The sequence below is a fragment of the Mytilus galloprovincialis genome, chromosome 9, assembly GCF_965363235.1.
Source record: "Mytilus galloprovincialis chromosome 9, xbMytGall1.hap1.1, whole genome shotgun sequence".
In the NCBI taxonomy this organism is placed as follows: Eukaryota; Metazoa; Mollusca; class Bivalvia; order Mytilida; family Mytilidae; genus Mytilus; species Mytilus galloprovincialis.
In genome coordinates this window covers 24,290,628-24,305,223 of record NC_134846.1, presented here as the reverse complement: position 1 = coordinate 24,305,223, position 14,596 = coordinate 24,290,628, and the positions used below count along the sequence as shown (strand labels likewise).

The 14,596-nt window shown below is 33.4% G+C and overlaps 1 protein-coding gene and 1 long non-coding RNA gene across 5 annotated transcripts in view; both read right to left on the bottom strand.

Annotated features, from left to right (window-relative positions):
- Positions 1–14,596, bottom strand: part of LOC143044680 (uncharacterized) — a 154,618-nt gene that overhangs the window by 24,467 nt on the left and 115,555 nt on the right. The window lies entirely within an intron of this gene.
- The window catches only part of LOC143044679 (vitamin K-dependent gamma-carboxylase-like), a 71,352-nt gene that overhangs the window by 22,503 nt on the left and 34,253 nt on the right, over positions 1–14,596 (bottom strand). For all 4 annotated transcript variants that reach the window (XM_076216743.1, XM_076216744.1, XM_076216745.1 and 1 more), the window contains 4 exons: positions 13,762–13,908; positions 13,038–13,169; positions 10,176–10,333; positions 429–598 (listed from right to left, as the gene is read on the bottom strand). In XM_076216743.1, coding sequence (XP_076072858.1) covers positions 429–598; positions 10,176–10,333; positions 13,038–13,169; positions 13,762–13,908 — 607 coding nt within the window. The remainder of the gene's footprint in view (positions 1–428; positions 599–10,175; positions 10,334–13,037; positions 13,170–13,761; positions 13,909–14,596) is intronic.

Here is a 14,596-nt window from a genome sequence, read left to right as displayed (position 1 = left end):
CTAACTCCTGAGAATTACTCATATTTGAGGTATCGTCGTTGATTTTACTGGTCTAACTAAAAAATCTCTCAAAATCTATCGAATTAAGTACCAAGACACAAAATAAAACTGTTCCAGCAATCCGTTTGCATAAATTCTGCTTTTGAAAGTCTATAATTCTAAACTTATAGCAAAAATATATCCGAGATGAAAAACCTCAACTTTTCACTTTTTGCACATGCGCACAAAAAGTTAACTGTCATTAACTGATGAATATTACCTGGGAAATCAGCTACAAAGACAACTTTTCTATGATTAACTAATGAACTTCATTCATTACCTGGGAAATCAGCTACAAAGACAACTTTTCTATGATTAACTAATAATTATTACCTGGGAAATCAGCTACAAAGACAACTTTTCTATGATTAACTGAATAACTTTTTTACCTGGGAAATCAGCTACAAAGACAACATCTGTATGGTTATCTAACTGATCTTTAATCTGGTCTAACTTTTCTCTCCAACCTGATAGATCAACTAATAGTGGTTCAACATAGGATGTTTTTTTAAATGGATGCCATTCTGCTTCTAAAATATTCACTCTAGGATCAAACATTCTGAAAAATGAATGAAGTACTATTCACAAAATGTCTTGCCTACACTGTGGTAATTGACTACTAAATGCAAAATATAGACATTATGCAAATTGATAAATTGAAAACATAACCAAAAGGACAAATACACTGTATCATTTAAAATCACCAACTTCATTAAAAGGGGAACAAAAAATCAACAAAAAAGGCAACAGTTTTGATGGGTATTTAATTGATGACTGCAAAACTTTAATATTGTTATTGCTTTCTATAAAAATGTTCTAATGCAACTGAAAGAAACCATGCATGCTCTTTTTCAGATTATCAATTGTGAAATTGATGCCCTGTAATAGTTGGCATTATCCAATCAAAATTAACATATCACTTGTATTTGTAGTATTTGTATTTATCCATCTGATGAGTTATGCCTTTTTCAACTGATTTTTATAGTTCGTTCTAATGTTATACTGTTACACCACTGTCCCAGGTTTGGGGAGGGTTAAGATGCTGCTAATATGTTTAACCTCGCCACATTCTGTATGTATATGCCTGTCCTAAGTCAGGAGCCTGTAATTCAGTGGTTGTTGTTTGTAAATGTGTTACATATTTGTTTTTCGTTCATTTTTTGTACATGAATGAGGCCGTTAGTTTTCTCTTTTGAATTGTTTTTATTGTCATTTGTATGGGCTATGCTCATTGTTGAAGACCTTATGGTGACCTACAGTTGTTAATTTCTGTGTCATTTGGTATTTTGTGGAGAGTTGTCTCTTTGGCAATGAAACAACGTCTTCTTTTTTTATAATTATCAAAGTTATTGCATCAGACAGAATTTGTACAAGCAAATTGCTTGTTTCTGAATCCTGAATATTATTTCATTGTATAATATGTTTAATGTTGATTTATCTGAATAAATATTGTTTAAACTAAAGTTATTGCATCAGAATAATTATTTTTAGTGCTCAATTGTCCAATAATCATTCAGTGGTGCATCTACTAGGGCAAAAATGCCATGCATGTGTCATGCATGTACCTAAAAACGCATTTGTCACTGGTGTGTCACATGGGTAAAACACATGTTTCTTGCCACGCATGGGAATCATGCATGGTACACATGCGTTCACATGCGAACACACACATGTAAATCACATGTGTCAGAAAAACACCTGTGTCACATGTGTGGTGGAAAACGCATGCGATATTTGCATGTGTAACACATGTATAGTAAAACGCATCTCAATGTTTTCATGGTACATGTATAGAAATAACAGAAACTAAACTAAAATATTGTCTTATTTATTGGTTAAAAATATGAAATGCAAAGACCAAAGGTTAAAGTCCTCTTATTCTCTGACTTTGGTGACAAGTACCAGTGTTCATGTGTTCTAAGTTTTAAAGGTTTGAATACATGTAGGAATAATGGATTCAGTTTCATTTTGAATCGGAGATATGGTAAAAACCAATAAGCATGAATAAAGCAGCCACAAGAATGTACACCTTTGGCGCTTAGCTATATATACAATTGGGAGGTTGTTACATAAAATAGCCTGAAATATATAATAAGCCCGGTATATTCACATCTAACGGCGTTACTATATCTCATGTGGGCAATTGTCTTTTCTTATTTCATTACAGGGTAATTTAAATATAAATATATGTGTGTGGTCATTTAAAAGTACGGTCACGGCGGGTGTGTTGTGTCGCTACCGCATTTGTGGCGGTGGTCGAACTCAGTGTCCAATAACTCTTGGCATAGCCACTGAATTCGACCATGTGGCGAAAATAGCGACACAACATCTACAAATATATTATGCTTCTTATAATGGAATTATGTATCTGCTGAGCTTCTGTTTCCCAGGGTCAGCATCCGATATATTTTGGAAGCAATAATGTTAATAAGGATATTATATTGATATATAAGGAAATGACATTATAAGGAATAACAATAAGGTGGAAATAAGGAATAAGAATAATGTGGAAATAAGGAATAAGAATAATGTGGAAATAAGGAATAAGAATAATGTGGAAATAAGGAATAAGGAATGGACAATAATGTGGAAATAAGGAATAAGGAATGGACAATAATGTGGAAATAAGGAATAAGGAATGGACAATAATGTGGAAATAAGGAATAAGGAATGGACTATAAGGTTTAATTATATATACTAGGGACTTGCCAATTATGTTTCTCGGCAGTCCCATTCTTTGTCAAGCCGTGGACGTACAATATTGTACTTTTGCCAAATAAAATATTTCTTACTTTATATTTGTATGTCATTCGGCCCCACGTTGTCTCAGATAATAAGATTTATTCCTATGAACAATAAATCCGGTTATCGGAGGAAAGTGGGCTTACGTTTTGGGAGTTGTCCCGCTTTGCACACGTGTTGGAACTTGTTATGTATTATGAGTCACGTTAATTATTTTAACCTTGATAACTGTGACGTCATCATTCTTTCTTTACCACGTACGATACAGCAGAGGGAAGACGCAAACATTGGGTTCCGTATGAATTAACTAATGTTTGTTTCAAAAATTACCCACCCACCCACCCACCACTTAGATTAAAGACATACTCCTAAAATGAAGTTAATATACACGTGTTAAATATTATATTATGTTATATCATGTTGTTCGTTTTTCTGCTGTTTTTGTTCTATTTTTCAGGTTGAAATGACTGGTAGCTTATTCCGATTGTAATCCCAATCCTTCGTCACGGCTTCAGACAAAGACATCGACCATTGTAATCCCAATCCTTCGTCACGGCTTCAGACAAAGACTCCGACCATTTAATGGCGAAAATAGCGACACAACATCTACAAATATATTATGCTTCTTATAATGGAATTATATATCCGCTGAGCTTCTGTTTCCCAGGGCCAGCATCTGATATATTTTGGAAGCAATAATGTTAATAAGGATATTAAATTGATATATAAGGAAATGACATTATAAGGAATAACAATAAGGTGGAAATAAGGAATAAGAATAATGTGGAAATAAGGAATAAGAATAATGCGGAAATAAGGAATAAGGAATGGACTATAAGGTTTAATTATATATACTAGGGACTTGCCAATTATGTTTCTCGGCAGTCCCATTCTTTGTCAAGCCGTGGACGTACAATATTGTACTTTTGCCAAATAAAATATTTATTACTTTATATTTGTATGTCATTCGGCCCCACGTTGTCTCAGATGATAAGATTTATTCCTATGAAGAATAAATCCGGTTATCGGAGGAAAGTGGGCTTACGTTTTGGGAGTTGTCCCGCTTTGCACACGTGGTGGAACTTGTTATGTATTATGAGTCACGTTAATTATTTTAACCTTGATAACTGTGACGTCATCATTCTTTCTTTACCACGTACGATACAGCAGAGGGAAGACGCAAACATTGGGTTCCGTATAAATTAACTAATGTTTGTTTCAAAAGTTACCCACCCACCCACCACTTAGATTAATAGTACTGCAACCAGAGTTCATTTTTTAAAACTTTAATGGTCCGGAAGAACACACACCTAAATTATATATCGATGGAAAGAGGACAACGTGTACAATAAGAAAAGTTGGGTCGTAAAAATCCAGAGTGGTCACAATTTTGTGAAATTGAGGTCAAAGGTCAGACCTAAAAATATCAATATTTCAAACACAAGAACAAAAAGGAGAAATATTCTGATATTTATTCAATAGAATGCTACAAAAACGATTCAATCATAAGCATATGCTATAAACGATGTTAAAACGACAAATTTGACCATTACAAAATGGCGTTGATTTGGAACCTTCTGATTTTTTTACATTTAAGACATAGAAGAAGTGGCCTTGACCTTTTCACATCCATAAACTTTCATATTGTGTATAGTTTTTCACTATAGTATATTACAGAATTATTTTCTAAAGTATAAAACACCAGTTTATCAAATTATTTAAATATTTTTTCTATCTTTGAAAAAAACAAAATTCAAGCGCTGAAACAGTGTATTTCATTTTGCATCTTAAAGGTTGTGTATTTTGTGAAAATTAGTATCTAGTTATAGATAAATACATATTGTGTATTTGCAAAGTCTGGACAGAGCAGTAATAACACAAAATATACTATAGTCACTCGAGGCGAATGCGAGGTTTAAAATTTTTTTTAGTGTAAAACAAAGTCAGTTTGGTGCATGAACATTTTTTTAGTAGGATAATCCTGGTAAAAAAGTTAACTCATTGATTTTTTAAGGGAAGGATGAAAAATTATACAATGCAATGCCAATTTTCTAATGTTGTAATTCAAATTCAGTCATGATCCTTATGTAACTTTTAAAAGCTACACACAATAGCTCAAGTATTCATAAAATAGGGACATGAATCAATCTCTTAGTCATCATATGCGGATTCAGTACGCGTATTAGCATTACAAGACACTTCCTTTTTTTATAAGAACAAGTTCGGCGCAGGACAGAGTTTGTTCAAAGCAAATACAGTTTTTTTTAGTACAAATGCTATCTGGAGCGTAAATACCGTCATGATTTGGTCAAACTCGTCAGATATAGTCTTCCCTTTGCATAGGAAACACAAAAGAAATGTGAGTACAAAGTTTCGATCAATGTTCGTGACCCATATTCCCATATGCATATGCATGATGTATCTGCACTGCCAGTCCCAAATGTAAAGGGGCGAATGTTGCTATAGAAACGATTGATTTTGTAATAGCCATACATTTACGAATTTTTGTTATCTTTAGGGACAATATACGGTTCAGAAGCGCCTTTGTGTTGTTTTTCATCGATAAACTATCAAATGAACTTTTGAGCCAAGGCTCTGTGTTGAAGACCGGACCGTGACCTATAATGGTTTACTTTTATAAATTGTGACTTGGTGTGTTGTATCATTGGCACTCATACCACATCATCCTATATCTATTAACAAGCTATGCGGGCATCATTTCCATAGAAATACCAAAATGAGGACATAGCTCATAAGACCACTGGTGGCAGGATAAAGTAATTGTTCTTCTTTTAAAGTATAGACTTTTCCGGCAGCAGATATGGCATTCCCTAAATTGAGTTCAGAGCTAAACTCTATAATTCATATCCCTTGGCCCCACTGTGTCTGAATTGTAAGGTGTCACAATATCTAGTTAGTTCTGGAGTTTGGCAGTTTGGTAAGCATCAGAGACAATCTTAGGTAAAATTGATCGGTATATATAGAGGATGTGCTACATGAGAAAGGCTTTTTCTTATGGAAAAACAAATCACATCACTAACAATCGTTATTAATGAACTGACAGCAAGTTCAAATTCTATTTTTCAGTGACTGTTTTACTTAATTGCACAGGTGTTGACTTCAATAAGTACTTGGTTATGCATGGATAAATGATTACTCACATTAATAAGCACAACTTAAAAGACTGTTAACACGTTTAGAGGACTCAGTTTTGCGTAGTTTTCTGTTTTTTTTAAAGGTTTTTCTTTTACACAAAAACCCTGTTTTCATATCCAAACTACAAGGAAGAAACTGAGCGCGAGATCGTATAAAAGTGTCAGGTTGTGAGGTTACATGTCGATCAGTTTGATCACATATATGGATTTCTGTTGTTTCTAATTTAAAGTTCCCCAAGGGTGACTGGTGAAACGAAATATGGTCACTTGGTCTTCCCCCGACCGGCAGTAAAACGAAGTTGGGAGTCCGTTTGGCTGTGCAGGATGTATCAAGTTCGCAGTCACGTCCGGTCAGAATGGGGACGTTAAATCCGCTGCCTCGTGTAAAGGGAAAGTCACGTTCTTTGCACGTTAAAAACCTTTACATCAACTCTTTAAGGGGTCCGTAGGTGGCATGTTGCAATGGAAAATTTCTGTCCCAATCCAATATCCCATCATTTTCCAGTGGCAGTCTACATTTTCCAGATCATCATCCCGAATGGCCTCTATTATGACAAAACCTACCTATTGTTTTTATTGTTAGCTTGTTCTCGTCCTGAACATGCATGAAATATTTGCCACTGGACTTTAAGCAACCAGCAATCAATCAATCAATGTAATTTAAAGACGCACCAATGTTGCCTTCTGGTGCAAGTCTCATAACATCACTGATGATTCGCCCACGGAAAGCAGAATATCAAGAGAAGTTGGTTTTAGCATTACCTTGTCACACACCAAATCTCTGCGAAACTTCAATAGTACTTTTCCCCCGACCACTTGCATGCATATTAATTGCTCTGAGGTTAAACATTGACATGTATACAATGTATTTTCACACAATGTCAACTATAGTCATTATCCGGAAAAACCTCTTATCCGAAGGATTTGGTTAACTTTTATATAAAGTCAAAATTTTATTAACAAAAATATAACTTATTTACAGAAAATACACGAAAGAACTACTATATATATTCAAATCACTCAAAAATAAATTAACTTCTCCTACAAAATCTACATAATCACATCGAAACTATCAAATTGATTGTGAATGAAAAAAATAAATGGTGGAGCTGATTGACGGATAGGAAATTTCCGTAATTAAAAAAGGTACAAATGATGTTTTTATTTTTGAGTTTTTGACAAAATTGTTTGGAACTTGCCCAACACAATTTGCATGCAGTATCGCAATTATATGTTGTGTCCTCTCAAATGTCAAATACTGTTTTTGAATCATATGTTTTCTCGTTTTCAAAGAAAAACGCGTTAAATTTCTATCTAAAAAACAGCCAACTTTAAGTTTGAAAGTTTTACTTGGAGATGGTATAATATTTATGTCTTCATCATTCCGATGATCCTTGATGATATGTGCATAGAAAATATTTATGAAAATAGCGGGAAATTTAACCAAAAAATATATTTTTGGATTTTAAGGTAACTACCCAAAACCGTAAATTGAGGGGTACCCCCTATAAAGGGATAAAATACAAAAATGTGACCATAGAAACTTTTTACGACCCGACGGAAATTGAAATATAGATATTATTCTATCATTTTAAACAATTTGCAGCCGTGTGTTATTCCGGACCATTAAACTCGTTAACTAAGCGTCTTTTTCGATGTCAGTTGCAGTACTATAAAGACATACTCCTAAAATGAAGTTAATATACACGTGTTAAATATTATATTATGTTATATCATGTTGTTCGTTTTTCTGCTGTTTTTGTTCTATTTTTCAGGTTGAAATGACTGGTAGCTTATTCCGATTGTAATCCCAATCCTTCGTAACGGCTTCAGACAAAGACATCGACCATTGTAATCCCAATCCTTCGTCACGGCTTCAGACAAAGACTCCGACCATTTAATGGCGAAAATAGCGACACAACATCTACAAATATATTATGCTTCTTATAATGGAATTATGTATCCGCTGAGCTTCTGTTTCCCAGGGCCAGCATCCGATATATTTTGGAAGCAATAATGTTAATAAGGATATTATATTGATATATAAGGAAATGACATTATAAGGAATAACAATAAGGTGGAAATAAGGAATAAGAATAATGTGGAAATAAGGAATAAGAATAATGTGGAAATAAGGAATAAGAATAATGTGGAAATAAGGAATAAGGAATGGACAATAATGTGGAAATAAGGAATGGACAATAATGTGGAAATAAGGAATAAGGAATGGACTATAAGGTTTAATTATATATACTAGGGACTTGCCAATTTTGTTTCTCGGCAGTCCCATTCTTTGTCAAGCCGTGGCCATACAATATTGTACTTTTGCCAAATAAAATATTTCTTACTTTATATTTGTATGTCATTTGGCCCCACTTTGTCTCAGATAAAAACGCATTTGTCACCGGTGTGTCACATGGGTAACACACATGTTTCTTGCCACGCATGGGAATCATGCATGGTACACATGCGTTCACATGGGAACACACACATGTAAATCACATGTGTCAGAAAAACACCTGTGTCACATGTGTGGTGGAAAACGCATGCAATATTTGCATGTGTAACACATGTATAGTAAAACGCATGTGTTACACAGGCCAATTTTGTTGATGTGAATTCAAGTTAAATTTTTCAAGTGAATTTTACTTTAAATTTTTTATGTGAAATTCGCATTTGAAAAAAAAATCAAAATTAAAACTTGTTTAATAACTAACTCCTTGTAAGACATGTTTTCCATTGAAAATCTTAATTTACCCTAAAAAATGTTTTATATAAAGACCCCCTTTGTTTGGATGATCAATGCATTTGAATGGGGACATATAATTGGAACCCCCTTTTTATCCTGGGTTGGGACCCTCCTCCCTTTCAAAAATGTCTGGATCAGCCCCTGATTAGCCTAAATTGTCACCATAATAAATGGTATTTTATCCAATCAGCTGAAGAAAATAATCACAGTAAAAAAATGTAAATAAAGTTGCAATAATTGTCAGATATGGGTCCAGGATCCTGAAAAAGAGTGAGATTATATTTAAGAAATAATTCATGGAAGCCATATATTGTTGGAAATTTACACATGGCCTGGGCCGTGATATTCGAATTTTATCCTGAGCGTTAGCGAGGGATAAAATAAACGAATATCACGGCCCAGGCCATGTGTAAATTTCCAACAATATATGGCTTCCATGAATTATTTCGATTCTAATAGGACAAATACGGTCATTAAAAAACTGAAGCGAGGGTGGGTATGCTGTGTGAGTGGCTGTTCTTTTTTACTCCCTGCTAGATAAAGCTCAAATATCTTTATAAATATGTAGCTTGCGTAGGTTAGCATGTTCGTGAATAACTGCTAGAAAAAATACTTTTTAATTCTTTAAATTCTCAAACCCAACATATGCCATTTTTAATTTACATGTTTTTCTCGTAAGCTTCCATTTTGTAACTAAGGAGCCACCATGTTGACTTGCTGCAACGAGTAAATATGCGAATAATGCAATAGAATAGAAAATAAAACAAAACCTACCTCAAAAATCAGTTTTAATACAATATCATACGAATTCCGATGGTTCACGCAACAGAAAACTTTCAACTTTAGCGGTTTCATTTGTATGACGTAAATGCGCCAAAAAGATTAATAGACTTTCGCGGAATTTTATTTAATTTTTATTATTCCGAGCTCTTGTGCATTACTTCTTTTTATTATGCATAAGAATAAGAAAAAAAGTTATTTTGTCTTTTTTTAATTGCCCTTTTTAAAACAATAAAATCGGTAGAGGGTCTGCAAATAGGTATATCTCTGAGTCTGCCCTAAGTATATTTTATCGAGAATTTTATCACAGTGTTGTTTACAAAGCTAAAGAAGCACGTCATATTAGAATATATCATATTTATTTTGTTGAAAACAATACTGTAAATTCAAAACTTATTGTGAGGTTTTTTATAATGCAAATAGTGAGACGGGTTGAGTATCATAATAATAAGAACTCTCATTCTGATATACCGTCTCACATTTATGTCCATTTTTTTAAAATTGCAGTAATAAATGAATGCAATAACTTCTAAATTTACAGCACATGATCAAGCATCCACAACATATCATTTTTCCTCAGTACTTAATCATTGTTAATAGAAAGTACCCCCAAAATTAAATTTTATCTGTAGTAAGTATTTTTTGTTTAGTTTTATGGTATGTAATGTATGTAATGTTGAGACAGAATAACAAAAAATAATATTTTTTACCTTTGTTGAAATCTTTGGTTCAGTGATTTCCAGATATCAAAGTAGAGTTCAATGTCCTCAAGATCATACTGTTTTAATCTATCAGCTAAACAGGTTCCATATTGTTTGACCATATCAGCATGAGCACTCCATCTTGAATGTCTTTCATTATTGAATGCCTAGAAATAAAACATAACAGAATTTTCCATTCAGAATTTCCCATTTTCAATCAACATTAGATACACAGATACAGGTAGTATGAAATTTTTACTCCTCATTAATAATATATCCTGCAGGCTTAACATGAGGCATTTTTAGTGTTATGGCTTTTTATTAACCTATAAAGCACAATGGTATGAACCATAATTATAATTTACAAAAAAACATTAAGTCTAAGAAAGAAGAGATAACTTTTATTATGTTCACTGCCTGCTTTTTTTCCATTCTTTTTATTTACATATAAAACTTTATCGCACTGCGGGTAAATTATCACGTTGTGATTGGTTTAACACCGTCACGTGGTGACCCCCTATGAGACCGTAGGGGGTTAGTAAATTGCATAGGGGGTTCATGACGCGTTAATGGTGACGTCATCTATTAATGTGTTGTGTTTCATTGTTTATATTTCAATAAAACGCAGCAGAAAAAGTCTAGCGTGCAATAGATTTATTATACGGTTAACCACTGACCCCCTACGGATCCATAGAGGGTGAATAAAATCCATAGGGGACTTGGCCTCCGGCCTCACCCCCTACGGATTTTACTAACCCTCTATGGATTCGTAGGAGGTCAGTAGCGAACCATATAACTTATAAGATGTGTCAAAGCGACACAAATGGCCCCGTCTCAAAAAGTTGAAAAATCTGCAATTTCATTTAAGAATTGAATGCTTCTTTTTGTAACTTCATTGGGGTGTAAAAGCGTCGACCGAAGTACATTTTGTATGAAGCACGGAAGCGCTTCATTCTAAAAATGTGAGCACGGTCAACGCTTTTACAACCCTATGAAGTTACAAAAAGAAGCATTCAATACTTATAATTACATTTTTTAGCTAGGATCATGAAAACACGAGTTTTATCATTTTTTTATTTAATTCAACTGTGCACTTTATTGTGGGACCTCGTGTTATCATGAATGAAAAGTTTTATCGAGTAATGCAATTGCTTAAGGAATAACGCGTGATGTGCAGTTAGCCAATCATAATAACATATTATAATGAAACATACATCTAATGTAATTATTAACACATGTGGACACAAACATGACAGTAGTCTCATGTATCAAAAATCCGCTGAAAATCTGGAGGCGTATAGAAAAAAAGTCTGTATAATTGCGATTTTCAACAATTTTCAAAGTTGTAAACCTTTAATTTTGGCAAAAATTAGCGGAGCGGAACGAAATTTAAACTTGATATGTAACTCATCATGAGTAACTCACATACCAAAAATCAGCCCAATGTCTAAAAGTGTTTAGAAAAAAAGTGTGAATAACTGATTTTCAACAATTTATCAAAGTCCATAGCCCGTAATTTCCGCAAAAATTAGCTGAGAGGAACAAAACTTAAACTTAATCTGTAACTCATCTTGGTTAACTCACATGCCAAAAATTATCCCAATATCTGAAAGTGTTTAGAAAAAAAGTCCATATAACTGTGATATTTTAACAATTTATCAAAGTCCAAAGCCCACAATTTCGTCAAAATTTAGCTAAAATATCTAAAGGCGTTTAGAAAAAAACCTCTGTATAATGGTTTGTTGCGGAATGACGGAATGACAGAATTTTGGAATTTCGGAATTACCGACAAGGGTAATTCTATATGGCACCGACAACTTCGTTGAGGGGCCATAAAAAGAAGATGTGGTATGATTTCCAATGAGACAACTGTCCACAAGAGACCAAAATGACACAGATATTAACAAGTATAGGTCACCTTACGGCCTTCAACAATGAGCAAAGCCCATACCGCATAGTCAGCTATAAAAGGCACTGATATGACAATGTAAAACAATTCAAACAAGAAAACTAACGGTCTTATTTATATAAAAGAATGAACGAAAAACAAATATGTCACACATAAACAAACGACAACCACTGAATAACAGGCTCCTGACTTTGGACAGGCACATACATAAATAATGTGGTGGGCTTAAACATGTTAGCGGGATCCCAACCCTCCCCCTAACCTGGGACAGTGGTATAACAGTACAAAATAAGAATGAACTATAAAAATCAGTTGAAATAGGCTTAACTCATCAGATGGACAAAAATACAAGTAGACGTGGTAGGGTTCTTATACATCCTGCCAACAATAAGACAGTAGGAACAGATCTGAGAGTACTCGCAGTTATCTGACAGCTAGTTCAAAGCCACTAACAACTAATAAAAGAATCATGCATCTAAGACTCAACTATCAATCCATACACATCCAACATCCAATGGATTTAGTGTAAAGACGTCATAAACAGTCAGAGAGAAATATGACCTTGTGCAATGTTACATAGCTATTTAGTTTGGTTTATACTAAGGAAGATAACTCTTCCTTGTATTAGTACATGTATATCAAAAGTCTACTGTCTTTGCAGGGATAAATTTGTATAGGATAGGTTCAACAGTAAATTTTCTACAGAGGAAATAACGAAATTTAGACATGCAGGAAATTTTCCTGATAGATCTACTAAGATATAATTATAATGAATATCTTTACTAGTATCGGTGAGATTTTTAAATAACATCAGGCAATAAGCCTCAGTTATATACATGTCATGTCTGGGATTGTACAAATTGGAGAAGACTACTATAGTTACTTATCAGAGCTAATCATGTCAAGTCTTTCTATAAACAAGTTTTACAAATGCACAGTCAATCCAAAGTAATGTAACTTACATCAGGAGCCAAATAACCAACATCTCCTGTCTTTTTATCAACATATGTGATTCTTATGTGTTGTGTGCTCCATCTATGAACCATCATATCCCAAGAATACCCATACAAGCCGTTTGTCCAATTGTTGTAACCCTAAATAAATAACAAATCAAACAACTTAGAATTATTACATAGCAAAAATGTCTCTTTAATAGTCATGTAAAAACATGTTAAATTGTTCTAAAAAAGGGTTTAATGTATTAAAACCATGGATTGAAATCTCTTCATGCATTTTATTCAACCAGAAGCCAAGGAAGAGTGATACATTGCTGTTCTTCATCTCAAAGTAACATCTATGCAAGTAAAAAAAACGGAATGAATTTCAGTTTAACATTTATCAATTAATTCAAGACATGCTGACTTCAAAACAAAAATGATCGAATGATTTAAGTAGAGCTAAAAGGGATGTTTTGGTTAACTAGATCATGTTTTTTTTTTTTTGGTATGTTTTTCCTAGTAAGCATAATCAAAACAACTGAATACCTATGTCAGTAAGGATGATTTATATTTGTCATGTGTTTTAAACTTTGTAAAGAAATTGAGAGATAGGCAAAGAGAACTGACTTGCTATGATTTATTTTTAAAATTTCTAACCTTCGAAAACCATATCAGTATAATAAGATTTGCTGAATAGCTATATAACATGGCACAGTGATTGTTAGATTTTATGTCATATGTTACTCACCTTAGTAAGTCCATGTGAGAATGGCAGGACAAGCTGAGTTGCTATGTAAGTTAAAACAATGAATGTCCATATCTGATGGGTGAAACCTGGAGCTGTAGGAGGAGGTTTATTTGATGGGGGGTCTTTAGACTTTGACTCATTTGTTTTCTGTAATAAATTTCAAAAATCTATATAAAGCTTGGATGCACACATAATTTTACAGTTAAATTATTGGTAGATCAAAGGATGTAGGCATTCAAGGAATAAATCATAACTTGTCAAATTAAATGTCTAACTTACCTTGTGAAAACTTCAAAATGAGTTTTCCCAACTGCATTATATAATTGATATTCAAAACCTGTACATGATATTGTTCTTTAATATTTACTAATGGTGTTGACATACAGAACCATGCTGACAAAATGTGAGTACTGAAATAATGGCCATTTCAAGTTGTTAAAAAATCTTATCACTTATAATTTATCTATGCATCTGCCAAGTCATTTTCACAGGTTAGTTAAGCAAAAGGAATGATAATAACAATTTACTTGAAATATAAAACCACTTTTTATTTTGCATTGAGGAAAACATTTGGTCAGATGACATTAATATTTTCAAGACAAAAAATGTTAATCCCAAAATTACATAAGGGAGTATTATCATTGGTCCCTATATAGCCTTGATTTTAGCTGAAATTTTCAAATTAGGACTAAATGGCCAATATAAATATGATATGTAAGCTTTGACAATGACTAGATAGGAAATACATATATTTGTTTTTGTTCTTTTTATGACATCATTATTAGTGGGACTGGAAAACATATTAGTGCATGCATCAACAACAAAGATTTTTTAC